Source organism: Oryx dammah, unplaced genomic scaffold (genome assembly GCF_014754425.2).
Source record: "Oryx dammah isolate SB20612 unplaced genomic scaffold, SCBI_Odam_1.1 HiC_scaffold_23, whole genome shotgun sequence".
Taxonomy (NCBI): Eukaryota; Metazoa; Chordata; class Mammalia; order Artiodactyla; family Bovidae; genus Oryx; species Oryx dammah.
The window spans coordinates 72,298,086-72,324,035 of NW_024070207.1; the positions used below are offsets into that span (position 1 = coordinate 72,298,086).

Sequence of the window (25,950 nt, forward strand, 5' to 3'; positions counted from 1 at the left end):
ATCTGGGGGGTACTCTGGGCTGGAGCAGTATTGGGCGGGGGGGGGGGCGGGGGTGCATTGTGCGGGAATGGACTGGTGTCGCGAACTGCAGTATTGGGGGCTTTGCGGGTTCTGAATGGTATTGGGGGATGGAGCTGCATTGGAATGGGGGAGGACAGGATAAAGGCCTCCGTTGGGGGGGGGGGGTGCGGAGGGTGGGGGGGGGAGTCTGGCTGTGAGATGCTATGATGGAAGAAGGATGGGGCTGCACTGCGGGGGAGGGGGCACTGGCAATGTGCAAAACAGAAACGGGGCAGGGGGCCCTCAGGAGGGGTATTTTGATGAGCATGCGGGCAGGGCAGTGGAAATAGAGGGACCATGGGCGGGAGGATGATAAGGATGCGGGATTCAGGGAGGAAGGAGGTGGAAGGGAAATGCGGGGGAGGATTGGGGGGGGGTCAAGGGTGCCAGTGGAGAACATGGGGTTGAGGATGGGGTGCATTGGCTGGGAAGTGGAGCACCCCAGGATTGGGAAAGGATAGGATCGGGGCAAGGTATGGACAGCTAGAGGATGAGAGACCGGGGCAGGCGGCCTCACCTGTTCCCCGGGCTGTTGCGAGCGACTGAACCGGGCCACGGACCACCCATATCGCTTCCAGGCCAAGGGCTCCGCACCCGAATCCCCGAGATCTGCTCTCCGGCAGCCTGGCTGCTGTGCCCGCGCACCGAGGGGGCGCGCTGCGCGTACCCGGACAAGGGGGGGCGCGGTCCCTGCCATTAACTCCTTTTGCGCCAGAGATGGCTCAAGTCCTGGGGCATGGCCCAATTCCTCCCAGGCACAAGCACACTTTCCCCATCCTCTCTCTCACACACCCCTCAAATCAGAGATAGATGATCTTCCAGGGTAGCTAGTTCAAACTTTACCTTCAAAGCTTGAGACCTCAAAACAAAGGGAGAAACTGAGGCACTGCCTGCAGGAGTCCTCAGTCACACTCCATGAAGACCAGCCGCCAGCCCACTTGGTGCCCCTCACCTCTCCTCAGCACCAGCACCACTCGAGCACCAACAGTAGGTGTGTAGTGTGGGGTGCACTTTGCCCTCATCTTGTCACTCTCAAAAAGGTCAGTGTTGTTCCTCACTGTTGGGGCATGTCAGACTCCGGCTGTCAGCATGCCAGTTGTCCAACCATGTCAGTCTCTCCCACTCCAGACCCGGTTGTCTCAGTGTGTTGTGTTCTGCGTGTAGGGCACCTGTCCAGTTTCATTAGCCCCCATCCGAAGCCCCTCTGAGTGTCCCTTATCCCAGCCAAGCCTCTACCCGTATAGTTCCTCAGAACGTTTCTGTCAGGATAACACAGGGCAGAAGAAAGCTTCAGTCAGTTATGTTCAACTTGATCCTGTTGGACAGTTCCTCTCCTTGTGCACACTACTCTTAAATTTAGTAAGTCTCATCTGAGCAAGGGCTTCATGGACCTCAGAGGGACTTTTTTTTTTTGTAACTTGGGTATTGATTGGTGCTCCTGGTTTTACCAGCACACCTGACATTTCCCGGTACTAGAGTGCAACTATGGCCTGGATGGCATCCTGAAGTTGTCCAGTCATCAGGTACCACCCATCTATGAGGTTGGGACTGGCCTCTTCCAGCCCCACCAGAGGGCTCCATGATAGTAAACCAGTTGCCTCTCATGAATAGTCTTAGATCTTGAGCCCCAAACCAGAAGGCAAGGGCACTGAAAATGGCCCTGCCACAGTTCCAAATGTGACTCTGGAGCAACATTTTTGAGTTTTCTCTACTATAAGATGGGAGTCAGGAGGTCACTCTGGGTAACTGTGAAGATGGGTCGTGTGAAAACAAGCAGTTCCAGTAACAGAGCAGAGAGAGAAAAGGGTGCTTCCTTTCACTGGTTTCTTTTCCTCCTGGAACCATTCTGCCCTTCCACCACCTATGTGATGGCAACCCTTACCAATGGAGGACAATGTTTTGTCCTAGACATGTGACTCAGGGAACTTCTCTATCTAGGATATCACTTGGTGTGTGATGGGGACCATACAAGGTGGCCCAAAGGATAGGCAGTGTCTGTCACCCTCACCCCCCACCCTGAAGCTTATTCAAAACCAGTGTGTGGCGTGGGTGGAAGAAGAATCAGGTTCCAGTGATTTTTCCCTTGGTCCAGTGGCTCCTCCCCAGTCCCAGCAGTGTTTCCTCCATGGAACAAGCTATACAGAAGCCACACCATCTAGATGAGAAGATGAGCTGCCCTTATTGAGAGACTAAGGCTCCAAGTCTTAACGTGTTGGCAGGTTAGAGAAAGGAAGAGATGGTAGCAACCCAATTAGAATTCAGAAATGTAGAGGGTGGAAGGTGAACAGGAGAGATGATCTGAAGAGAATGAAGGTGCCGACTTGCTGGTCCAGCCCCGACACCCTTCCAAGAGCCCACCCTTCCTGGACACGCAGATTCACACACTTTCTTTGCAAAGAAGCTCTGTGTATTGGGTGCAACAGCTCTGGGGTCTCTATATAAATAATATACAAAACCCAACAGCTCAATGCCTCACATTAACAAAAATACTAAAAACTCATTAAAAATGGAGCCTAAGGGAAGAGCCCCAACCACTACTGGTGCTAGCCCAGGAAGAGGACTGGGAATTAAGAGGAAATGGTGGGGCCACATCCAGTGTACAAGCAGTTCCTCCAGGTGGCTCAGTAGCGTCCAAATATGTTGGTACTGGGCTGTGGCTGGGTGTCTGTGAAAAACCAGAGACTATCAGGGATGGGCAGCTGAGCGGGGGCGAGGGTCTGCATGAGGTGAGCCACTCAGGCGCCGAGGGAAAGGGGTAGAAGGCAATGCTTCCCCCACAAGCTGGGCTTGAAGCAATCACCTCAGCCACTTTGACCTCTACCCTCCACCCCTCCCCCGCCCCGCCCCCCCAGTTATTCTGTCGGGGCACTCCTTGGGCAGGAAGGCAGGCTTACTGGAGAGCTGTTGTTGGAGCTGCCGGACCAAAGCTGCTGTCTGTTGTTGTTGCTGTGTCTGCTGAAGCCCCTGGCGCTGGAACTGAGGTGAAAACAGGACATGGAAGACGGAACTCAAATGTTCCCCATCCTTCTCCATCCTCATGTCCCCACCCATCTGTAGAGGGCCTGGGCTTGCCTCCTGCCTCTCCCTAGCCGAACATGCTGCCGCCCCAGTGGGGGCGGGGGGCGGGGGCTTGAGTCCAGCAGCTACCTGGGGCTGGGACTGGGGCTGGGGCTGAGGAGGAGCCGCCTGCTGCTGTTGCTGCTGGTGTGCTTGTTGCTGCTGCTGTTGCTGCTGTTGCTGCTGCTGCTGCTGTTGCTGCTGCTGCTGCTGTTGCTGCTGCTGCCATGAAGACAGAAGAGATCCATGTAAGGAGGGCAAGGGGCTGAACCTCAGTGGTGGAGGGACAGGGAGAGCAGAGGAAGCACAGGGAACTCTGGGTCTGCTGCCTTCCCTGCTCAGGGAGCTGCAGAGAAAATTTAATCTGGAGGGCCCAGCAGATGACCCCCAACTCTCTCCAACCGGGACCCCTGGAAAAGTGGGGGAGGGAGGGAACTAGCTTCTCAAGACCCCACTACATGCCAGCTCCCCTGAGGGTACTTTAGGTACTTGCACTGCCTCATTCTATCTTTTCGCCTTTTTTTAAACTCTATTTAATTGAAGGATAATTGCTTTATAATATTTGTTTGATTTCTGCCATACATCAACATGAATTAGCCATAGGTGTACATATGTCCCCTCCCTCTTGAACTTCCCTTCCACCCTCTTCCCACCCCTTTAGGTTGTCACAGAGCACCAGGTTTGAGCTCCCTGAGTCATACAGCAAATTTCCACTGGCTCTAATTTTACATGTGGTAATATATGTTTTTCAGTGCTACTCTCTCAATTTATCCCACCCTCTCAATCCCTCTGCTTGTGTCCACAAGTTTGTTCTCCATGGCTGCATCTCTACTGCTGCCCTGAAAAAAGGTTCATCAGTATCATCTTTCTAGATTCCACATATACGCATTAATATATGACATTTGTTTTTCTCTTTCTGACTTACTTCACTCTATATAATAGGAGAACCACCCAGAAGAGCCTGTGCCTCTCTTTGCCCTCTTCCCCTCCTCCTCCTCCTAGGTCTCCCAGGTCCCAGATGAAATCCCAGGGCCTTACCCGAAGGATCTGTTGCTGCTGCTGCTGCTGCTGCTGCCGGATATGGTACTGCTGCTGCTGCTGCTGCTGCTGCTGCTGCTGCTGCTGCTGTTGCTGCTGCTGCTGCTGCTGTTGCTGCTGCTGTTGCTGCTCAGGCAGGATGGAAGCCGACCGGATGCCGGCCTGGACACCCTGGGGGCCCAGTGGGGTCATGGTGCCTATCATGGGTGTTTGCTGCAGTGTCTGGTGGGAAAACCTACAAAGACAAGGAGAGGCAGAGATCAAGGCATGGGCTGTGGGGGGAGAGGGGCAGATAAGCCCCAGGTCTCTGACCCCAAAGAAATACCAAAAGGCCATTTCATTCACTTCTGTCACCAACCAGAAGAGCCTTTTTGGCTTGTAACAGATTACTAAGTTGGGGAATGAGAAGCAAAGACAACCCCCTACTTTACTGTCTCCTAACCTTCATGGTGAGGGATTTTTCAATTCTGTTGTAGCTGTTTTTCTCTTATGAAAATGAAACACAGCCTGAGCATAGGCTAGCTATTCTATAAACACTCACTGAGGTTGTTCAGCTTATTACTATTGTCAGGGTCTTGAAGACTGCTGAGTTCTATTGCTCCTTACACTTTCCTGACCCCAATCTGTACTTCACCTCAACAGGCTACTGGCTGGGTCCCTGTCTCAAGTCTTCTGTCACCTTCCCTTTGCATCCTCTCCACGTGGTAGTGGTTTAGTCGCTAAGTCATGTCTGGCTCTTGTGACCCCATGGACAGTAGCCTGCCAGGCTCTTCTGTCCATGGGATTCTCTAGGCAGGAATACTAGAGTGGGTTGCCAGTTCCTTCTCCAGGGGATCTTCCCAATCCAGGAATCGAACCCAGCTCTCCTGCATTGGCAGGCAGATTCTTCACCAACTGAGCTATAAGGGAAGCCCATCCTCTCCACGAGACCCATGTTAATCTCAACATGCCCAAATCATCACATCATTTTCCTGATCAAGAGCGCTTTCTGGGACTGTGTCTCAACCCCGTGCCAAGCATTCCAAGCTCTCTCTCAACCGATCCACTCCCAGCCTATCCCTACTCCTTCCCTGCCATGAATCTTAAACTCCAGCCAAGCTCTTCTCCTGCCTGTCCTCCCAGCCACCCTACACGTCTTTGTTAATGTTACATCCTCTACCTGGGATCCCCCTCCTTTTCCTCCTCCCCACAAATCCAAATCACAGCTATCCTTCAAAGGCCAACTCAAGTCTGACCTCCTTCATGAAACTTTCTCTGATGACTCAGGCCCACAATGATATCATCCCCCACTTTTCCTGAATTCCCATTTTATTTCACAGCACCCAACTGCACAGCTGCTTGTATCTTTCATTACCACGTTCTCTAAGTACTCTTCTGAATAAGTCTCTTCTTCCCAGCTAGAGTAAAAGTTCTGTGTGGTGAAGGACTTTGGATTTTTTTCAAATAGCTTTCCTCACCCCACCTGGTCCCAGCATAGTGCTGGCCACACAGTGGGCACTTAACCAGGACCTCTAAGTTAGGGGCTTTTCTTCTGGTCTACCCTGCAGTGTTCTCAACCCTAAGCTGCAGAACCTCAAGACATGATTACAATGTCTTAAGTAAGGCCTAACTGACATTCAGTAAGGTGGGAAGATGTGTTCGCTGGTCCATTCCAGCATTAAACTGCTCTAATGGTAGCTAGATGACTCCTTCCCATACACTGCATCTATGAACTCCAGGTCTTTCCTTCTCATAAGCATATAAGTGATTTATCCTCTTTGGTTCTCAAAGAAACGTTGGGAAGCAGGCATGAGAGTACTGGCCACCAGTGCCCCTTCCAGCTCTGGCATTTTTTGTTGACAGGCCAGGTACGTGCTCTTGATGCCTCCAAAAGTTCTGACTAGTCTCACCACATCCAGGCCCAGGTTTTCCCAAATCAAAAGCCTCAGTGTCTCCGCCACCCCTGGCTCACTTGGGTACCTTTGAGTGGAGGTCAGCCCATGTCCGTAGGTTGGGGCCTGCTGGTGCACATAGCCACTGGGCCGCTGCTGCAGGTGGCGAGTAGGATCTACAAGAGTAGGATTGGTAGAAGGGTGGGTGCTCTGGTAAGGCTGGCTGGAGTAGCTGGGGGGCACCATGGTACCTGCAGGGCCTGTGTGTTGCTGCAATCCCACATGAGAAACATAAGGAGTATAGCCCTGGAGGGGAGGAGGAGAGAGGATGTCAGAGCCAGGGGTGTGCAGACCAGCCTTCCTGGAGCTCCCCAAGTCTCCCCATCTTGCGCTCTTACCTGGGAGGTCTGCAAACCGTACGAAGAACTGGGAGTCATCTGATGGACAGATGACTGTCCCAACATCCCTTGACTCTGTTAGAGGTGAAAAAGGAAACAAACTCAAACTCTGGAAATGCTTTCTGTCACCTCGTTTCTTGCATCTCCCACTCTGCATGTCCTTGTGAAGACCCCAAATTCCTGTGACCTTCAAAAGCCCCTCTCCCTGACAGCCCTCCCTACGGCCCCTCTCACTATCTTTGCCTGGAGCTGTTGGCGAAGGCGCTGTCCTTGGGGCACTGCAGGCTGCTGCTGTCGGTACACAGACGTCTTGTAGGAGGCAGGTTCCAGTCCCATGACACCAGTCATGGTCGTGGGCAGCACTCCAGGGTAAGGTGGGCGGGTAGGCAGCTTCTGCATTGGTAACCGCATGGGGCGGTATGGATCCACGCGGGGGCCACCTGGAAAGGGGAGCCAGCTGACCTCTTTAGGCTTTTTGTCCCTCTGTCCCCTGCTCAGCACCCTGCGCATCCATAGCTCCTGGGAGAAGTGGCATCGCCCTTCAGATGGGAAGAATATTCGGGTCAGTCCCTCGCACCCAGTGGCTGGTACTCACCTGCTGGCAGTGGCTGGTTCTGGGTGTAGAGGCCTATGGAGCTCTGCCTGTAGCTAAGGTGGGAGATGGAGCCAGGGTTGGCATGGTGCAGGAGGTCTGGAGGCACTGTCACTCCGTAGGGGCCACTTCGGCCTGGGCCCATTCCATAGTCCTGTGTGAATGGCAGGGGAGGAAGGTGAGAGGGCTGGGGTCAAACAGGAAAGGAGAGCAGAACAGGAGGTGGAGCTATATGACTCATTGTTTTAATTCTAAAAGTACTCCTTCCTCAAATGCCCCTAGCCCTCCCACAACCAGGATCAGGAAGAGAGTGAGGCTGGGAAAGATGTGCACAGGGACAGCATGCATGGGGACGGTAGCAGCGGTGCTCACTTCTGTCTTGACGGCAGGCTGGCTGCGCTTCTTGCCCTTGGTGGACTTCTTCTTGCGTTCCTCAGTGCTGGGTGGAGCAGCTCCAGGTTTGTCAGTTTTGGGGGGCTCTGGAGCCTTTTTTTCAGGCTCTAGCAGGGTGGGGGCAGGGGGTTCCTCATCTTCTGGAGGCAGTGGCAGTGGCTCCAGGTAGTAGGCGCGGGGCCGGGGCCTCAGGTGTGTGTGGTACAGCAGCAGTCGCTGCTGCTCCTCTCCACGGGCCACGCGCCGGTCCACCCGGACTGTTCCAAACCAGCCCCAAGACAGTGGCGCTGATGGCTTCAAGCCCTCAAAAAGATCCCAGGGAGAGATCTTTTGTTTGGTGGAAACCTGAAGACCCTGCTCCAGAAAATGAGAAATAGTGAGCTGCTGAAACTTGGAAAATACAACACAGACCTTGAAGACTTGCAGGAGAGGGAAAAGTATCTGTTGGCAACAAAAGAAAAAAAAAGTTCATGGGTAGATTCAGGGAAGATGGCGAGAGGAAGACAGACAGACATGGATATACACACAGGGGAGGGAGAATGAAGAGGGGACGGTAGGGAGCAGAGGGAGACAGAGACAGACACCGACAGTCAGAGGAAGACAGATATAGAAACAGGAAGGCAGAGAAAGAAAAGGCAGTGAGAGACTGAAGGCAGCCAGAGAGACAGACAGAAACAGGGAGAGAGAGAAAAACAGGAAGAGAGAGATAGGCCGAGAGAGAGAGAGAGGGAGAGATACACAGAAAGATAGACAGAGACAAATAAGCAGGAAAACAATGAAGAGAAAGAACACCTATAGGAATGGGTTGAGCTTCAGATTTGGAACCCCACATCCTTATTCTCCTCTCCCTCTACTACACACAATGATTATGATTACTCAATAAATACCGCAACTCACAGAAAGAGGGAACAGAGAAAACTATGTTGAGATAGGTGGATGGGAGGAAAGAGATGCAGGGATTAAAGAGATGTGGGCCATCGTCCAGGCAGATAGGTGGGGTGCAGGCTGAGGTGGAGCAGGATGGGCTGTGGGTGGGGCAGAGGAAAGAGGCTGGGGTGCTGAGAAATGGGTGGCAGGTACAAAGGTGGTGGGGATGATAGGTAGTGGGGAGGGGTGAAAGGAGAGACCAAGGAAAGAGAATGAGACTCCCAAGACAGGGAGAAGATACTTGAGGAAATTAAGTGATTATCTCAACACCCCAGGGACGGTTCTTGCTTCCTCATGGAGCCCAATGAACTTGTTGCAGCTACAGGGTTAAAGCAGGGGAGGCTCTGGCCCAAAGGGGAACAAAGGTGGGAGGCAGGAAGCAAGAGGTGGGAAGATAATGGAACGTGCCTCCTTCTTGAAGATGGAGTCGAAGCCAGCAATCTTGTTGCCCTTGGTGTCAATAAGGGAGCCCTGCGGCTCACACGTGATCACATCTCGAGTCGGCTTGGGCAGTGGCAGCAGCTGGTAAACTTTTTCCAGACTATCCGACTGGCGTTCCGCCAACTCTTTCTGCAGGCACAAGAAGACGGGACAAGAGTTTCAGGAGACAGGAAACAAGGAATGGGACCTCTCAGGGGCCAGCACAGAAGCTGGCCCGAAGAAAACCCTCAGTAAATCCTCACTAAACAAGTAACAAAGAAGACACAGATGTGTGAGGGAAGGGTAGGGGGGCAGGATGATGTCACTGAGGCTGGACTCCCTCAAGGAAGAGGGAGGAGGCCTCTAGGCCTCGCTCCCTCCGCTCACCCGCAGCTTCTTCACCAGGTTCATGTAGGCACGTTTGTTTTCCTCCATGCTTCCCTGGGAGATGCTGGACATGTCTGCAGCTAGGGTCCCATTGATGAGCACGCTTAGCATGTCCAGGACAGTGGTGAAGAGCTCGCTATAGCAGGAAGCCAGGGAGAAAACCAGAGGAGAGAGTTTCAGACAGACAGAGATGGTCGGCTTGGACATGAGCAGGGAGCAGGCACCCAAACCGTGTGAAAAACCCCAGACCCTGGACCTCAGAGCCCAAAGTGTCAGCCGCATCTACTGCCAGGGTCATGCACCTGGTTTGGGGGAGGGGCTCCTCTTGGGGGCGAAAGTGGAGGGAGGGGAGGGGGATGCTTTACTTGTTGGACTGCATGTCGACAGTGCCGCTGATGATGATCTCCAGGAGGAGCACAGCCCACTCTGTGGTCTGCTGGGTGCTGCGCTGCACTGTGTCAAACATGCCCCCCACCTGCCAGGGCCACATCAAGTCAGTCAGATGGCTCAGGGGCAGAGGCCAGCCTTTAAGGAAGCTCAGATTAGAACCTGGGCTACATGATCTCAGGCCAATGACTTAATTCTCGACCTCTCTGGGCCTTGGTTTCCTTACTTATATAACGATGGAGTTGGACCAAAGGATGTCCAGGATCTCATTGAACACTCCACAATAGGTGTCTAGGGCTTCTCGGGCCCAGCCAAAATCTACAATACTGAGGCAGGGTCCCTGCAAGGATACAGTCTCCTTAACCACTTCCATGTCCCACGTCCTTTAGGAGAGATGGGTTAATACAAGAAGATCCAGGCGAGCCTGGGCCCTCATCTGCATCCTTGCCTCCCTAGGCTGGGGCTTCTTTGTCTGTGGTCCTAGCTCCACCCCTTTCCTCCTTCTTCCCAGCTCCCTCTCTCACCAGGTTGAGCCGCAGTTTGAGTGCCTCATGCATTAGCTGCTTTGGTTTGCAATCGTCTAAATAATGGTCATCTTTCCAGTTAGTCACAATCTAAGACAGAAACAAGTATAACACACAGCTCAGGGATTTCATCATGTCCATGCCAAAGCACCCAGGGTGTTCTTGTCAGAAAATACTGAAGATTAAGAGTACATAAGTGGCCTCTTGGCTGCATCCTCCTCTGCCCTCCTGCCTAGCTCCAGGCCCAAAGACCCATACCTGGTGGACCTGGCTGTAGAGGGAGGTAAGGAGTCCCTCACGCTGCTCATCCTGCCCCTTCAGACATGTCAGCACCAGGGATAAGAAGGGCTGCTGGCTCAACAGGGACATGCTAGAGACAGGAGGAGAAGAAAAAGAACAGGACCAGGTCAGGCAACTTCCAACCTCATTCCTCCAAGCCCCCGACTCTACTTTTTTAAGATCTAGCCTCTTGTTTGACCATCTCTCTTCTCTTCCAATTGCACCTTTTTCTGATTTTGACCCTCACCTCTTTGGCCCAACTTCTCTTCCTCCCCAGGCCTCCTTTCCATTCCACTCCACAATTCCAGCCCCACAACAGCTGCTTTACCTCTTTTGCTTTTGTCGATCACGTTCTTTGCGGGAAGAGGTGTCCAGGTGCTGGCCGTTCTCCAATTCTTCCCCAGCAGCCTTTAACACATGCCCCTGGACTGAGGTGGGCAGTTTGGCAATGAGAGGAGCCACCAGCCATACACCCGAGCGTTCTAGGGAGCTGAAGAGATGGCACACACAGGGTTACAGAGGAGCCAGGCAAGGCTGGAACAATCCCTCCTCTCTTTTCTAGATGGACATGCCTGTCATCTCTGGGCAGCTGAAATCATTTACACTACTGGAAGAGAAAACTCAGAAGGGGATGGGTCCTAACACATTTCTACTCAACCTGAGCACAGGCTTTGTCTTGCTGCTGCTGGGCATGTTGCTTGCAGCATTTCCAGAAGATGACCCTGTCTCTGCAGACTGTTGGAAAACCTCGATTGTGGCCTTGGCGATGTTCTCTAAGAGGGAGTTCATCTCCTAAGGAGGATGAAAGGCACAGGGGAGGTAAATAGGTTAGCTTGTGGCAAAGGCAAAGAGATAGTAGGAGAGATAGGAGATGAAGACAGAGGAAGGCACCCGTGGAGGCTGAGGGGAGGGTAGGGACACAACTCTGTTGGGCATCATGCCCTCCACCACCTTGCAGTACTTCTCCAGTGCCCCACCGTCTTCTCCTTTACATACCCCTTTACAGCTGTGGCCACAGAAACAGGCTCCACTACCACAGCTGCCAACCTTCCCCACAGCTCAGAGCCCCAACACTCTCAACCCATGCCCCTTATCATCGGCTCCACACATCTGCCATCTTCCCATCCTCTCTTATCTCCAGAACCCAAAGATAGAACCTAGGCTCTTCTGTGGCAGCCCCCTTCCCTGACACTTATTGTTGGAAGTGAGCATGAGAGAGGGTCTGGGAACCACTCACATTGTTAGGGGTCTGTTTGATCATGAGCTGTAGTTCCAACGAAGACTGGCGCATGGTCCACTGGTCCAAGTTCTGTGACAGAGACCCCATCAACAATCTAGTCATCACTGTGTCATCCCAGCCACTTAGTACCCTGATGCCAGCCCCTGATCTCTCACAACCTTGAATCACATATGCCTGGAGGTCTGCAAGGGCCCTTGACTTTCCCTCTTTAGGAAAAATCACACTTAAATAATCCAAAATGAAAAAAAAAATCCAAAATTACTGAAAAAAAATCTATCCTACTTCAAAAGTGGTTTTGGAAAAATTTCACATCTTCCCCAGTTTCCTGCTCCAGAGCCTCACATTCCTCAGCATCAGGAAGTTCTGCTTAATGCTTAACTTAAATCTTTGATGTTGAAGTTGAAGCTTGCCACTCCTGTTTTCAAAGTCCTTTACAGACCCGAGGGCTAGTCTTAGTTAATCTCTCTGAGGCATTATCTTCTCTCAGCTGAAGAGGCCTCATTCCTTTAGGTTTTCCTTAACAGCTTTATTTTTCCACCCCCAGTCACATGAATGTCTGCAGCAGTGTGGTGAGGCAGGAAGGGTGCAGGCAGACCTGGGCTCCTTACTGACTCTAAACTTACCAGCTGCGTGAGTTACTGAACCTTGGGCAAGTTACTTAACCTCTTCAAGCCTCAGTTTCATTGATGCTAAAACAGGGATATTCATACCTACTTCACAGGGTTGTAAAGACTAACTGAGGAAATCTACATAGAGTACTGAGCACGGTACTCAGCATGAAGCAGCCACTCAATAAGCAGTAGCTTTCCAACAGCATTACTACTCATCACTGAGCTACGACTGACATGCCAGACACATAAGACCAAAACCTAGACCTCCCAGATGCTCTGTCTCCCACTGATAAGCCAAAGCCCTACTCCAGCCAGCTGTGTGCCCTCACCCAATGGTTCACTCTTGAGTCTAGACCATATTGGCTTGACTTCGAAACCCATGCTGGAGCTGTTTCTCTCACCACCTTTTGTCCATATCCTCATTCATCTTCCTACTTCATTCTCCCTCTCTTTTTCTCTCAAGGTTCCCATCATTTCACCCCAGGTTCAGGCCCCACCACTTCCTCCAAGACCCCCGTCACCTTGGCCTACCTGGAGAATACGCTTAATGCGTTGCCGCTGCGGGTTTTCCCCATCCTCGTTGTCCAGCAGCCGATGTGGGTAGCAGATAAGCTGCATGAGGCGCTGGGCCTGGGCACTGCTCAACACTGGGTCTTGCAGGTCATTGCTGTCTTCACAGAGCGATTTAAGGCAACGTTCTCCTACCCATTCCTGAGGAAGCCAAGAATCAGGGGACTAGGCCAACCAGTGAGGGGGTTAGGAATAAGGGGGATGGACCAGCGGTTGGTGAGGGACAAAATGTATGGCGGGGAGGTGGTGTGATCATGACAGGAAACAAGACTATATTATATAGCAGCATTTAAGAGGTCTGCGAGAGAAGGTGAGACTGACCTGCTGGCAGATGCTGCGTAGCACGTACTTGGCATAGACATCCAGACTAGCTGTCTCCACAGAGATGTTGCGGCCACCCTGCCTCCGACTGCCACTGCCACCTCCTCCCTCCTCCTCTGGAAGTTCTTCTGTTCCTCCTGTCACAGTGAAGCCCGAACCCTTCAGTTCCGCATCCCCTGCGGTTCACGGGCGGGAGATACGGAGTGCAAAGTGAGATCCCAATGCTGTGTGGAGACCTGCCCCAGAGCCACAGAAGCAGCACTCCCCAAATCCTGCCCTATGGGACAGAAACATACTTCCCTCCTTCCTATCCTCCAGAAAGGTCAGAGAGACCACATTTAGGAGAGAGAAAGACTGTCCTCTGTAGTTTAGCTGGCGCTCCACCCTATACACACTTTCAGCACCACTCTTCCTACCCCCATACCAAGTACAAACACAGCCTTGAGAACAGCAAACACGGCTCCATCCACGATGCGGTTCTGGGAGGCAGCCAGCAGGTGGCGGTCACAGGAGGAGCGGATTCCTACAGTAGGCTTGTCTGGTGGAGAGAGCTGAAGTAAGGGGAAGCCAAAGTAGAAACGGTGGGGGTGGGGTAGCCACACTATCCTTGGCAGGCTGGCTTGGATGGAGTCACTTACTTCCATCCGATTGGCAAGGATTGAGTTGAGGTGTCTTGAAAAGGTGGAGGAGGATGCGGCAGGTAAGCCGGGCCCCTGGCTCAGAGTCCTGTTCACTGCAAGCTACAGAGAAGACACAGAGGCAGGGAAAGGATGAAGGTGGGCTATATGTGGGTTTGTGGGTGCTGAGGTACTAAAAAGGTGGTTGAGGTCAGGCAAAAGGAGATAACACATTGGAGGAGAGGTGAGGGAGCCAACTGTTCTATAGTGTAGAGGGGAGAACCAGGAAGGGTCAGGAACAGGAAAGACTGGGGATACAGGTGCAGGGTCAGAAAGAGGCCCCTCTCAGCCTGAGGCACACAACAGAATGGGCTTCTGGTGCCACCAGGAGCCCCACAGTGAACAAGGGGAGTATGGCCATTGAGTGTGTATTGACATTGGGGGTCTAGACTTTCTAGGGGTCACAAATTGGTAGTTTACCAGCATTAAGGAGTGAAGGGATGGCCGCACAGCGAATCAGATCCTCCAGGAGCAAACACTGCCGAGCAATGAGGATGGCAACAAAAGTGGCCAGGGAGTCGTGAAAAGACAGGTCACTGACCTGGAGGAAAAAAGCAGACACACACCAGGACTCAGTGTGGAAAGAGTTCTCCTACTCTGAGTGCTGGGCCTCCATTCTGCATAAAGCTGTCCCTCTGCTCTCACAGTCACTGGGAGCAGACTCCTGCCCTGGGGACTGCCCGGTGCGCCCCCACCCCAAGTCTCACATCTACATTGCAGAGGAGGTCGTTGAAACCACAAGTGCCATTGTTAGAGGAGCAGCACAAGGCCTTAAGCACTCCCAGCCACTCTGCACTCAGTGACTTGCAATAGCCGGTCAGCTCTGCACACAGGATGGCGATGTCATTCACCCTGGGGAAAAGTACAAATGCCCTCAGCAAAAACCTTGTTCCGGCAAAACCTCAGACTCATTAACTTTTCATCTCCACCCCGGCTATAACCAAGGTTGTGGTACCTCCCGGGCAAGTCATCCCTCCCAACATCAGGCGGGAGCGTGGTGCCCATGCCTCACTCAGTACGCCCCATACCTATCCGAATCATGGTGCCCCACACAGACGTGCATAAGGGCATTGCAGACAAAGCTGTAGCGGTTAGCAGGGTTCTCACTAAGACTCTTGCCTAGCCCCGTGTAGGTGAAGGTGTGAGCAGCGGGGTTCTCTAAAGTGTCGATCATGAACTCGGGTGCCCAGCGCATGTTGGACTCTGACGGCTCCACATTGCAGTAGATGGTGTTCTTCACCTTGGAGCAGAAGTCACTGCAGGAGGGGAGAGGAGAGAGCAGTATTGAGGAAGTGCTAGTGAGCCAGAGGGATGGTCAGGAAAGAGGAGAAAGGAACAAAAAGGAGAAAATGAGGGACCAAGGGCCTTAAGGCAAGAAGAGGGGAAATGGGACAAAGCCGACCAACTGGGCAGGAAAGAAACCCAGTGAGGATAAGGCACAGGGGCCCCAGGAGGTGGAGAGGAGGAGCGTGGGCCCTGCAGGCGTGGGCTGGAAGCAAGGCTGATGAGGAAGGAGGCCCACTCTGGGGACCAAGAACACTTAGAGGACACTGTCCCCAAATGACCCTGCAGACACAGCAGGGTGGTAAGCTGTGCTCTGCTTCTGAGTTGGGCAGTAGCAAGGAGATGGGATGAGGTCCCACTCTCTACCCCTTACCTTCCACCTCTCTTACCTGAAGAGTTCCCCAAATTTGCTCTTTAAATGGCTACAGGAGGTGTACAGATCATAGAGATATGCAAGGATACAGCGTTCTGCAGAGGAACCATCGGACCGGTTCATCCCATGCTTAACTACACCACACAGCCTGTCAAGAAGGGACAAAGTTGCGCCTGGAGCAATGGTGGGTCTGGGTGCCAAGATTCCTGTCCCTCCGCAATGTTCTCTCCCCTCCCTACCAGGAAGGCACGCAATTCTGCATGGCAAGAGCCCTATGTGTTCTCTGCAGGTCATTTCCAACGGCCTTCACCAGGGCCCCATGGGTTTTGGTTATTCTGAAGCTCCACTTACCCCTCAAAGACCTGTGCCATCTGGTCCTGGTTGAGGATGAGGCAGGCGTGATAGTGGCGCAGGACAGCCACGATGCACAGGCACAGGCTGGTGGTGTAGCTGCCCACCAGATCTGAGGATTTGAGAAGCAGTTCGGCCTCGACTACACTCAGTTCATTCAGCAGCTAGCAGAGTGAGTAGGGGTTGAGAAACAAGAAGAGGCCTCGAATGTTATACATCATTCCCCTTCCTGTGAGAAAACTGGAGCCCTTTCCTGCTAGAGATACCTCAGCCTGGAAGGGCCCCAGTGGCATATGCCACTGCCCTTTATTCTGTTAACAACAAGCCACATCAATGATCTACCCAGTGTCCAGGATACAATCCTATGAAGTCCACAGTGGAAGGACAGTCTGTACCCAGTGCTCTAATCCATCTCTCGGGCCTCCCCAGGGAGCACTTGAGTCTCTATTCCTGCTGGCTTAGCTCACTGGCCACTCTCCCGACACTAGTCTTTTGGTCCCTCCAAATAACATGGGACACTGGCTTGAGCCTCTGCTCTTGTACTTGTGACCCTGTACTGCACAAACGCCCTCTCCCTCATCTCCCCAACTCCCCCACCTGAATGGCAAAGTCGATGAGGCCACTGATGCTGAGTGAATATTCCATGAGGTCGAAGATAAACTGCACATGCTGCACCAGAGGCAAGTGGTACGACATGCCAAGGGCAAAGCTCGTGATCTGCTCCAGAACATTCCGGGAGACCTGATAAGGGTAGTGGGAGTGAGAGATGGGAGTGGAGAGAGGTGAGAAGAACCAGGGTAGCAGCAAAGGATGATGGGGAAAAGGGGTGAGAACAGGAGGCTTAGCCTGCCTGGGGGAGAAAAAAGATAAGGAGAGAAGGAAAACAGGATAAGGAGGCCAGAATGTGGGAAGGGGGCTGGACTTAGGCCCACACCTGAGCCGTGACCTGGTGTTGGTCATAATGCGAAAGGTGCTGGAACTTAGCAAAGATATCCTCAGCAGTGGGAAAAGCTTCAGGTCGGTTTCGTCGCCGCTTCTGTCCATCCTCCCCACCTGAGGGGACAGTTGAAAGGGACCAGTCAGGACAGGGAAGATAACCAGGCAACTGGGGGTGGGGGGTGGATATGGAGAGAAGGCTATGGTGGGGAGGGAAAGGGGAAGGAAGGGAGGGAGGGAGGAAGGGAAGGAAGGAAGAGGGACGACGGGAAGGGAGGGTCAAGGAAGGGGTGGGGGAGGGATGAAGGGAAGGGAACAGTGAAGCAAAGGTTTGGAGGACCACAGACTATGTGGACCTTAGAGGAGTATGTACAGGGAAGTGCTAGGTTGAGGGAGGGAAGGGAGAGGGAGGGCGGGTAGTATGGGGCTTACTGTGAGGTACCTAAGAATGTCAGGTCTCCAGGATTCAGAGGCACAATAGGAGCAAGCTGGTCTGCAGAGGGGGGGAATGAGGGGGGAAGTTTCAAAAGGACTAGAGCTCTCAGGAGACTCCAAGAGACAGGACATTGGGACATGACTGGGAGTTCCCTATGCTGGGGAAGGGAAGACTGACTAAGGCGCTCTTTGGGGGAGATCCATTTCAGGTGCCTCAAACCCACCAGTTTCTGCTGTCCCCTTGCGGTTCAGAACCTTCAGGATATCCTTGGTAATTTTCTTGATGGCATGGCGGGCATCATCTCGCTGCTTTCCCACCCCAAACAGTACGACCAACCGCTGGTTGCACTCATGGCTGCATGACTCCTCCTGCATCCCAGCGGCACCATCAGACTCCAACAGGGATCACTCTCCCTCCTCTCAAAAGCATGCTCCATGCCCCTCAGCACCCCAGCACTCCAACCCTTCCCAGCATACCACACCCTCAAGAACAGCTCCAACCCCTCGGCAAAGTCCTTGGACAGAAACCTGGGCTCAGAACAGAGGGTTGGAAGGTGTTGGCGAACGGTACCTGGGGGATGGGAAAGTGTGTGGCATACTGCACATGCCGCGGCTGGTCATAAAGAACCCCAAGGGTTCCTTCTAGCTTCTCCTTGGGTGGGGGCTTCACCTCCTTCTCAACATCTGGTTTCTCAGGGGATGGACTGCCCTTCCCCTCACAGGGCATAGTGGGGGAGAACAACTAAGAGAAAGGCGAAAGGGCAGAATGTTTAGAGGAAGACAAAGGGATTGAGGGGGGTGCATAAACTCCCCAAAGTAGCATAATGGAAGGACCTCAGGAGCTGGATGCTTCCACACCAGTATGTAACTTACTGAGAAATCAGGCTTCTCCATGTCCTCAAAGAGCACACTGGAGCTAGGGTCAATGTCCATAGACTCTGAGAGCCCTGGATCCTGAGTGTAGAGAACAGAAGCGAAGCTGCTTTAGCCCTGAGGAGCTGCTCCCCACCATCTCGAAAGGTTGACTGGAGTCGAAGAGAGGAGCCCATACTGGGAAAAGCACTGGTTCCAGATCCAAGCCTTGACTGGTCCCTTAACCTCTGCAGGCCTTGGTTTCTCTCAGCTTTAAAATGAGGATAAGGATACCTCACGGCGGGCGGGGTCAGGGGGCGGCGGGGAATTCCCTGGTGGTCCAGTGCAAAGACTTGGCACATTTACTGCCGTGGTCCTTGGTTGGGCAACTAAGATCCTGCAAGCTGTGTGACACAGCCCCCCCTCCAAAAAAAAAATAAAAACAATACCTCACAGGTCTGTTGTGAGAATCAAATGAAAAAAAAAAAACTTGAGAGTGCTTGCTAAACTGCAAAGCACTATGCAAATCCTACCCTCCTTACTTCGTAAAGGATTCTCAGAGGACTCCTGGAGCCAAGAAGATGCGGCTGTCAAGAAACAATCTAGGACAAGGAAAAGCTCGCTCACCTCCAGCTTGCTGCTGCTGCTGCCCTCAGCCTCCTTGCGCTCTGGGTCATCAGTCGGGTCATCAAAGGGAGAGGGAGGCCGGGGACCAGGGGCTCCGAAGGCAAGGTCCCCTCGGGAGATGAGGGTGCAAGTGTACATGTTGTGGGAGAAAACATCATGTCGAATCAGTTCACAGAACAGCAGTACCAAGTTAAAGAATTCCACTCGCTCACTCTCACTTCGGGGGTCCGCTGGAGAGAGGGAAGGAGAAAAGATGAGTTAGAGGAGCACAAAAGAGACAGGCAGAAAGAAGGAAATACACCAAAGGCATGGTGCTCCTAGGTACCTGAAGTAGACAAGAATAGGAATGACTCAAAAAAAAAAAACAAAACAAAAAACCAACAAAACCAAAGCTATTGAGGGACGAAGTGTGGTTGGTTATCCTACCCCAACTTCTGCCCCACACACCATCTCCTAAAGGAATACAGCATCTCTGCTATTTATACGTGAAAATGCGTCAACTGCATGATCTCATTCTTATTCTTGTCTTTATTTTTCGACCCTGTTGAACTGTAAGATGATCAAAGACTAGAATTATGTCCAAAAGTCATAATGCTTAGAGCTCAAGACTGAAATATATCCCAGAAGGCCCTTCACTATGCTTTCTGATGACAGGATGGCTGAGTCTAGGCAGAGGGAACCAGAGAGTGGCAGGTCCATACTCAGCATGGGAGCCTGTGTATCCAGAAACTGTAAGAGGACATCTTGGAAAATGGGAGCACTGGGAGCAGAAAGGGAGCCAGAGGCAATGGAACCCTTCTCATCTGCAGCTTCCGATTCTCCACAACGCTGTAAGATGAAAGAACAGACTGTAAGATTGAGTTTCAACTATTTCTTCACTCGCCCATGTGCAATCCTTGAACTACTGACTGTTCTGCCTCCATCCCCAAGGTTTTTACTTCCACTCCCCTCCCCTGACTCCCATTTTCTTTACCATCTCCCAATTGCACCTTGGTCGCTTCTCTTAACTCTGACATGGTTCTGCTCCTTTCTACTTTTGCCTTATGTCCTCAACTTTCCCTGTACATTTTCTACCACTTCTTCACTCTCACAGTTTCAACTTTTGTCCCACTACCAGCTCAATCTGGCTCCAATCCCAACTGCCACTGCCCCATGGGCTGTCCCTAACCTCAGCCTCAATCTCTGCCTGTCTCTTCTCCAGCAGCTTGGCTACCACCATCGCACGATGCCGACCAGAACGCTTGCAGCTGACAGCCCATTCACACAGTAATGATACCACTGCATCATCATCTGAGGAGATCTGGAGAACAAAGGAAGATAGGGTAAGTAGGTAGAGTTGAGGACAAAGAACCAATTTCCCAGCAACTAGACACTATTTTTGGAGAAGGCAATGGCACCCCACTCCAGTACTCTTGCCTGGAAAATCCCATGGACGGAGGAGCCTGGTAGGCTGCAATCCATGGGGTCACACAGAGCCGGACATGACTGAAGTCACTTAGCAGCTGCAGCAGACTCCATCTTAAAATATCCTAGGCTCAGTAAGATGGATTGTCTCTTCAGACATCCTCTGGCTTCAATGCCTCACCACGCTTTCCCCTCATATATACTATTGCTTTTGCTCTGTTTTTCACCTCTCTTCCCCTTCTTGCTTATTACCTCGTGCCCATCCTTGCTAGGCCCCAATCCAAAGATTCGATTACAGAGGGAATCGAGAGAGTTGCTGAAGTCAGAGCGTTCAAAACTATGGCTGTCCAACACTTCCAAAGTATGGAGTACTCGTCCAATGGTGAAGCCTAAGGAGGAAAAGTGGTAAAGGGGACTTAACTAGAGGCCTGGTCTACGCCAGCTCTCAGATCTGTATGTCCTTACCATCCTGATCCTTTCCTCAAACATTCTTCTTACTGTCTGTCTTCTGGCACCCACCTGCAGTAGCTTCCTGGCACTTATCAAAAGACCAGCGAACCTCAACGGCCTGTCCTCGCTCCTTGATCTGTTGCTCGATCTCCCGTAACTTTGCACGGACCTGCAAAAAGGAGGGCTTTAAGGATGTAGTAAAGCATAAAGAAAAAGGCCAGGGCTCTAGGCTAAAAGAACAGTAGCAGGTGCTAGGTCACTATTTCTGAACAGGTAACTTCTCACATCCCAGTACCCTGGGGGTACGAGGCTATTGGTCAGACTTACCTGCTGAGTGAAGGCACTGTTGCCCTCTGGCATGGGCAGGTTGGAGGGAGCAATAGGCAGGTGGTCAAGTGGTGAGCCAGTCTTGATTCGACTATCAGTCAGTGAATAGTGCCAAACCAGGGCACTAGGACAACACAGCAGGATGGTCTGCCACACAGAAACAGCTAAGTCAAACTCGGTTTCCATGGCTACCTTTCTAGAAGCCCACTATAAGACCCCACCCTTTGGCTTCTGATCCAAAGTCATTCTGAGTCCGTGGGGTGGTACCACTCCATCTCTGAGCCCCTCTCCTCATCTACCCTCCTAAAGGTTTTAGGTCTGCTATTTAGGCCTGGATGGGTATTAACTGAAAAGGAACTAACACCCCATGAATCAGAAGCTGACAATTTCCAAGCAAGTTCTCAGTGCCTACTTTTGCCCCCAAGTTAGAATCACTCCCATTTTCCAGGACAAGCACCTGACTCTTCTCAAGATGCCTCTTAATACTTTCATGGGACCACCGAGTACCTACCTGAAGGATACAGCTGAGGCCAAAAACTAGGGGCCGGTGCTGAGGGCACATAAGCAGGTCACTAAAGGGTGTAGAGGGTGTGCTGCTAGCTGGGGGCTGAGGAGCAGGGGTGGTGGGCAGTGTGCTTGTCGACTGAGCAGACATCACATGAGATGAGTGACTGCTCACACCATCCAGCTGCAGGGCCAGTCTCCGTGTACAGAAGTAGGCAAGGCGGCGGGAGAGGTACGCAGACTGAACAAACTCTCCAGAGTACTGTGGAGACATGATGATCAAACCCCCCCAGTTCTCTCCAAGGGACACAGCTCTTGTGCCTTATATCTCCTCAAATCCTCCTGAAACCGCCCCCCCCCCCCAAATCCTAGGCCTTACTCGAAGCAGCAGGGGCAGCAGCAGTTTAAGCAATTCATCCTCTCCAGGGCGGATTTTCTCAAAACACTCAAGTACCCAGGTCAGGAACTCATGTCTGTCCAGCATTCCGTCCTATGGACACCAGGGGTGGGAAGGGGATGAGTTTTGAACAGGGACTATTAGAGATGAGGCAGAGAAAGTAAATGAAAGGATGAGGAAAACCACCAGTGGGGCAAGGTGGCAGGTGGACTCTGCTCCATGTTGGCAGAGTATGAGGTCAGGCTCATTTCCATGCCACACGACACACTCTCCTTCCTACCTGAAACATGAACATGGCCAGCTTCTCGTTGTAGTCCCACTGCCGGATTGCCATCTCAACATCGTGGGGTAAGGGCCCTATAGTGGAACCACAGCCCCCACTTCCAGCAGGCCCTGGTCGGTAGTATTCAGCCATCTTTTGAAGCTGCTCCCATAAGCACTTGGTGATGATCTGAGTCCATTCTAGAAAAAAGATGGGAAGATGGCTATTTTACAGTGTCCCTCTGCTTAGAACACCCTCTGTCCCCCACCCCCACTCCCAGTCACCATGTTTCTAAATCCTATTCATCCCCGTATAGGCTCTAGTCAAATGCCACCTTCAACAACAAGGTCCTACTGTAGAGCACAGGGAACTACATTCGATATTCTATAATAAGCTATAACGGAAAAGAATGCAAAAAAGAATATAGATAAACACACACACATATGTATAACTGAATCACTTTGGTGTACACGAGAAACTAACACAACAGTATAAATCAACTATACTTCAACAAAATAAAACAAAACAAAAACAAATGTCACCTTCCTAAAGCCTTTCCAGGTAGCCCCAAAAGAAAATAACCTTTCTGTTCACTGAATTCTCAAAGAAACTTCTGCTTCCACTTTTTTATATTACATAATATTATTTATTTATTTTTGGCTGCTCTGGGTCTTCATTGCTGCATGCAAGCTCTCTAGTTGTGGTAAGTGGGGCTAGTCTCTAGTTGTGGAGTACAGGCTTCTCATTGCAGTGGCTTCTCTTGTAGAGCACGGGCTCTTGGGTGTACAGGCTTCAGTAGTTGGGGCACATGGGCTCCAGAGCACAGGCTCAATAGTTGTGGCTCACAGACTTAGCTGCTCTGAGGCATGTGGGATCTTTCCAGATCAGGGATCGAACCCATGTCTCCTGCACTGGCAGGTGGATTCTTTACCACTGAGCCACCAAGGAAGCCCCTGCCTCCACTTTTGACACTATGTTTCTATATTTAATTATGGGATTTGTACAGTAGCCTTAGCATCCCTACTAGACTATAAGCATCCTAACAGCAGGGATTAGGTAGTGATTATCTTTATAGCCCAGTACCCACTCCAGTGTTCTTGCCTGGAGAATCCCAGGGATGGCGGAGCCTGGTCGGCTACTGTCTATGGGGTCGCACAGAGTCGGACGCAACTGAAGCAACTTAGCAGCAGCAGCAGCACACATACAGTAGATACTCAAGACACTTGATGTTTATTAACTGAGTGAATGCAAGATACAAGCAGAAGCAAGGAGTATAGATGAGGAAGGAGAGTAATTTCAAGGTTTCTCACACTCTTTGAAGTGATCAGTGGTAGGTCCTCTGGTATTAGGAGTTACTCACCTGTGAAGGGGTCAATATGTCTCTTCTTAACCTTGGTCTCTGAGATTGCTGCATAGTAGGCACAGGTCATCTTAATGAGCCAGGCAGCCCGCATCACAGGCACTGTGTATTTGGCTAAATACCCAAATACTTCTTCCTTCTTACTGAAAATGGGGACCTGAATGAACATTGCAAACAGTGAGACCTCTCTCACCCCAGTGAGCTGACACCCATGTACTTCAATCTAAGAATTAGAGGGTACTTGGTACTCATGTTCCCCTCTTTGTCCTAAAGAACAGGAAACAGTACCTCACCTTTTTGGCTAGTTGTGTGAGTGGCTTGGTGCCAGCCAGATCAGTAAACCAAGTGTTAATGGCACTCTGGGATCGTGCAGTCACCAGCCAGAAGTTGTCCTTCTGGTTCACTTGGGGCTTCCTTCGACCAATGTCAGGGAGGGTGTTACAACGTAACTTCTCTGCAATGATGCTGCTGAAGTTGGAACTGATCTGAGGGAAGAAAACTACACCTCAGGGTGGGAAGAAGGGGCAGAAAGGTGGCTGTGCCTTTGATGGGCAAATGCCAGTGTGGTAGCATTAGGTTACAAAGGAAAACACCGCCAGTTAGGTCATCCCTTTACGTCTTCCCAGCCCAGGGTCTTTGCTCCCTCTCAGATTCTTCCAGCCTTTTCCTTCATCCTGATGGGGTTGTCTCACCTTGGCAGGATTAAAGTTGACATTCTTGGCAGTGCCATGTTCATCCCCAGAGACAGCGGGCTGGTTATTGAAACCTTGTTTTACATTCAAGGCCGTTAATTCATCCTGAGGCAGGAAAACAACATTTTAGCTTTTTTCTTCCTTGGGGGAGATGGTGGTGGTGGTGGAAGAGGGCAGAAGAGAAGGGAACAAGGGTGGAAAAAAATAGGAAAATGATTGGGGAGTAGATAACACATTATTATTTTAAAATAATCTCATATTAATTTGGACCCCACCTTCACCCCTACAGTACTAAGATTCCCAATCCCCAGAGCTCCCTCAACAGCACTCTTCCCCTGCAAGTTTACAAGCAGCCTTAGTTCACCCAGCCGCCTCAGACAACTTTCTCAGGTGTGTGTGTGTAGAGGGGGCGCCTCCAGCGTGGCCCCAACATCACTCCCGGTTCTAGCCCAGAAACCCGCCCCCACCTCCCCCAGGTCTTACTCTCCGACACCAGTCCACTTTACTCTTCCCCCTTTCAGGACTTGCGCTCCCACAGAGCCGCCCCGCCCCCGCTTCCCCCAGCCATCAGTGCTTCCTCCTCTGCCGATTGCTGGCCCCTGGCCCCCTGGGAGCCCGAATTTCTGAACTCACCTCCTTCTGTTTGGGATCTTGAGGGTACACATCAGGAGGCCCCAGCCGCGGCCGCTTCAGGGGCCGGTGTTCGTAGCTCAAGATCCCGAAGGCCGCCATCTTGCTCAGCCCGTAGCGACAGAGGCGCCAGCCGGGCCGATCGCGGGGTGGGGGGGTGGTGGGTAGGGGAGAGGGAGCCGAAAAGAGGGGCGGCGGTGGCGAGGACGGCAGCCGAGAGATTACAAGGGGCACGTTAGAAACTCCCGATCTTTGCCGGAAACTACCGAGGGAAACCGAGGGACGCCGGAAACCGTCTGACAATACCGACCGCTGCAGGGGCGGGCCCAGCCCGGCGTGGGGCGGAGCTCCCCGCCCCCGGAGCTTTTCGGCGCCCGCCGCGGGAGGTGGATTTCACTCAGTCAAGATTCCTGCAGCGACCGCCAGTCGTGTGCTGTGCTGGGGATACGAACCTGCGAGGTGGGAGGCGGCCGAGGAGATGAGCTCCTCCTGGAACTGAGTTCTCTGAGCCTCTCTCAGTTCTCGGCCTCGAATAAGGGCTAGATCTTCTGTAGGAACTCTTGCCTTTTTCAACCGCTTCTTCGTTTTTGCATCTGAAAAATAGGTATACTACTAACACCTCCTTTAAGGGACTGTTGCGAAGATTAGAAACTATATATGCATGAGAAAGCACGTGTTAAATCCTGAAAGGTCGGCTCTAATCCCTCAAGGTCTTTATGGTACATCACTGAGGTTCTTAAGCGCTTGTGTTTCACAATCCCTTTAAAATGCTGATGGAAGCTAAGGCCCTTCTTCCCAGAAAAAAATGCGCATAGAGATATACAAAATAGATACTTTCTAAGAAAAGGAGTATGTCAAGGCTGTATATTGTCACCCTGCTTATTTAACTTCTATGCAGAGTACATCATGAGAAACGCTGGGCTGGGAGTCAAGATTGCAAGGAGAAATATCAATAACCTCAGATATGCAGATGACACCACCCTTATGGCAGAAAGTGAAGAACTAAAGAGCTTCTTGATGAAAGTGAAAGAGGAGAGTGAAAAAGTTGGCTTAAAGCTCAACATTCAGAAAACTAAGATCATGGCATCTGGTCCTATCACTTCATGGCAAATAGATGGAGAAACAGTGGAAGCAGTGGCTGACTATTTTTTTTGGGCTCCAAAATCACTGCAGATGGTGATTGCAGCCATGAAATTAAGAGACGCTTACTCCTTGGAAGGAAAGTTATGACCAACCTAGACAGCATATTAAAAAACAGAGACATTACTTTGTCAACAAAGGTCTAGTCAAGGCTATGATTTTTCTGGTAGTCAT

General features: G+C 51.7%; 2 protein-coding genes across 4 annotated transcripts in view; both read right to left on the minus strand.

The window, feature by feature from the left end:
* NLGN3 (neuroligin 3) overlaps positions 1–700 on the minus strand; it is a 26,936-nt gene extending 26,236 nt beyond the window's left edge. For 2 of the 3 annotated variants that reach the window (XM_040265726.1, XM_040265727.1), the window contains exon 1: positions 578–684. The gene's annotated coding sequence lies outside the window, so the exon portion shown is untranslated. Of the gene's footprint in view, positions 1–577 lie in introns of all 3 variants that reach the window. The other variant, XM_040265728.1, reaches the window with a different exon arrangement.
* Positions 701–1,474: 774 nt separating this feature from the next.
* Positions 1,475–24,943, minus strand: MED12 (mediator complex subunit 12). The gene is made up of 45 exons (XM_040265729.1): positions 24,640–24,943; positions 24,007–24,111; positions 23,608–23,799; positions 23,315–23,471; positions 21,973–22,154; positions 21,675–21,785; positions 21,303–21,557; positions 20,792–20,938; positions 20,534–20,633; positions 20,267–20,403; positions 19,779–19,910; positions 19,312–19,438; positions 18,611–18,840; positions 18,005–18,085; positions 17,703–17,873; positions 17,356–17,500; positions 17,139–17,189; positions 16,695–16,813; positions 16,358–16,501; positions 15,761–15,924; positions 15,426–15,557; positions 14,781–15,008; positions 14,460–14,604; positions 14,173–14,293; positions 13,714–13,815; positions 13,500–13,613; positions 13,076–13,251; positions 12,716–12,895; positions 11,571–11,642; positions 10,992–11,125; positions 10,662–10,823; positions 10,313–10,424; positions 10,055–10,144; positions 9,509–9,618; positions 9,144–9,279; positions 8,745–8,906; positions 7,389–7,763; positions 7,020–7,170; positions 6,659–6,864; positions 6,425–6,499; positions 6,115–6,332; positions 4,156–4,390; positions 3,208–3,339; positions 2,955–3,036; positions 1,475–2,725 (listed from the first exon to the last, which is right to left on the minus strand). The coding sequence occupies exons 1-45, from the start codon at positions 24,736–24,738 to the stop codon at positions 2,682–2,684; spliced, it is 6,543 nt and encodes a 2,180-aa protein (XP_040121663.1). The 5' UTR covers positions 24,739–24,943; the 3' UTR covers positions 1,475–2,681.
* Between the last annotated feature and the right edge of the window lie 1,007 nt (positions 24,944–25,950).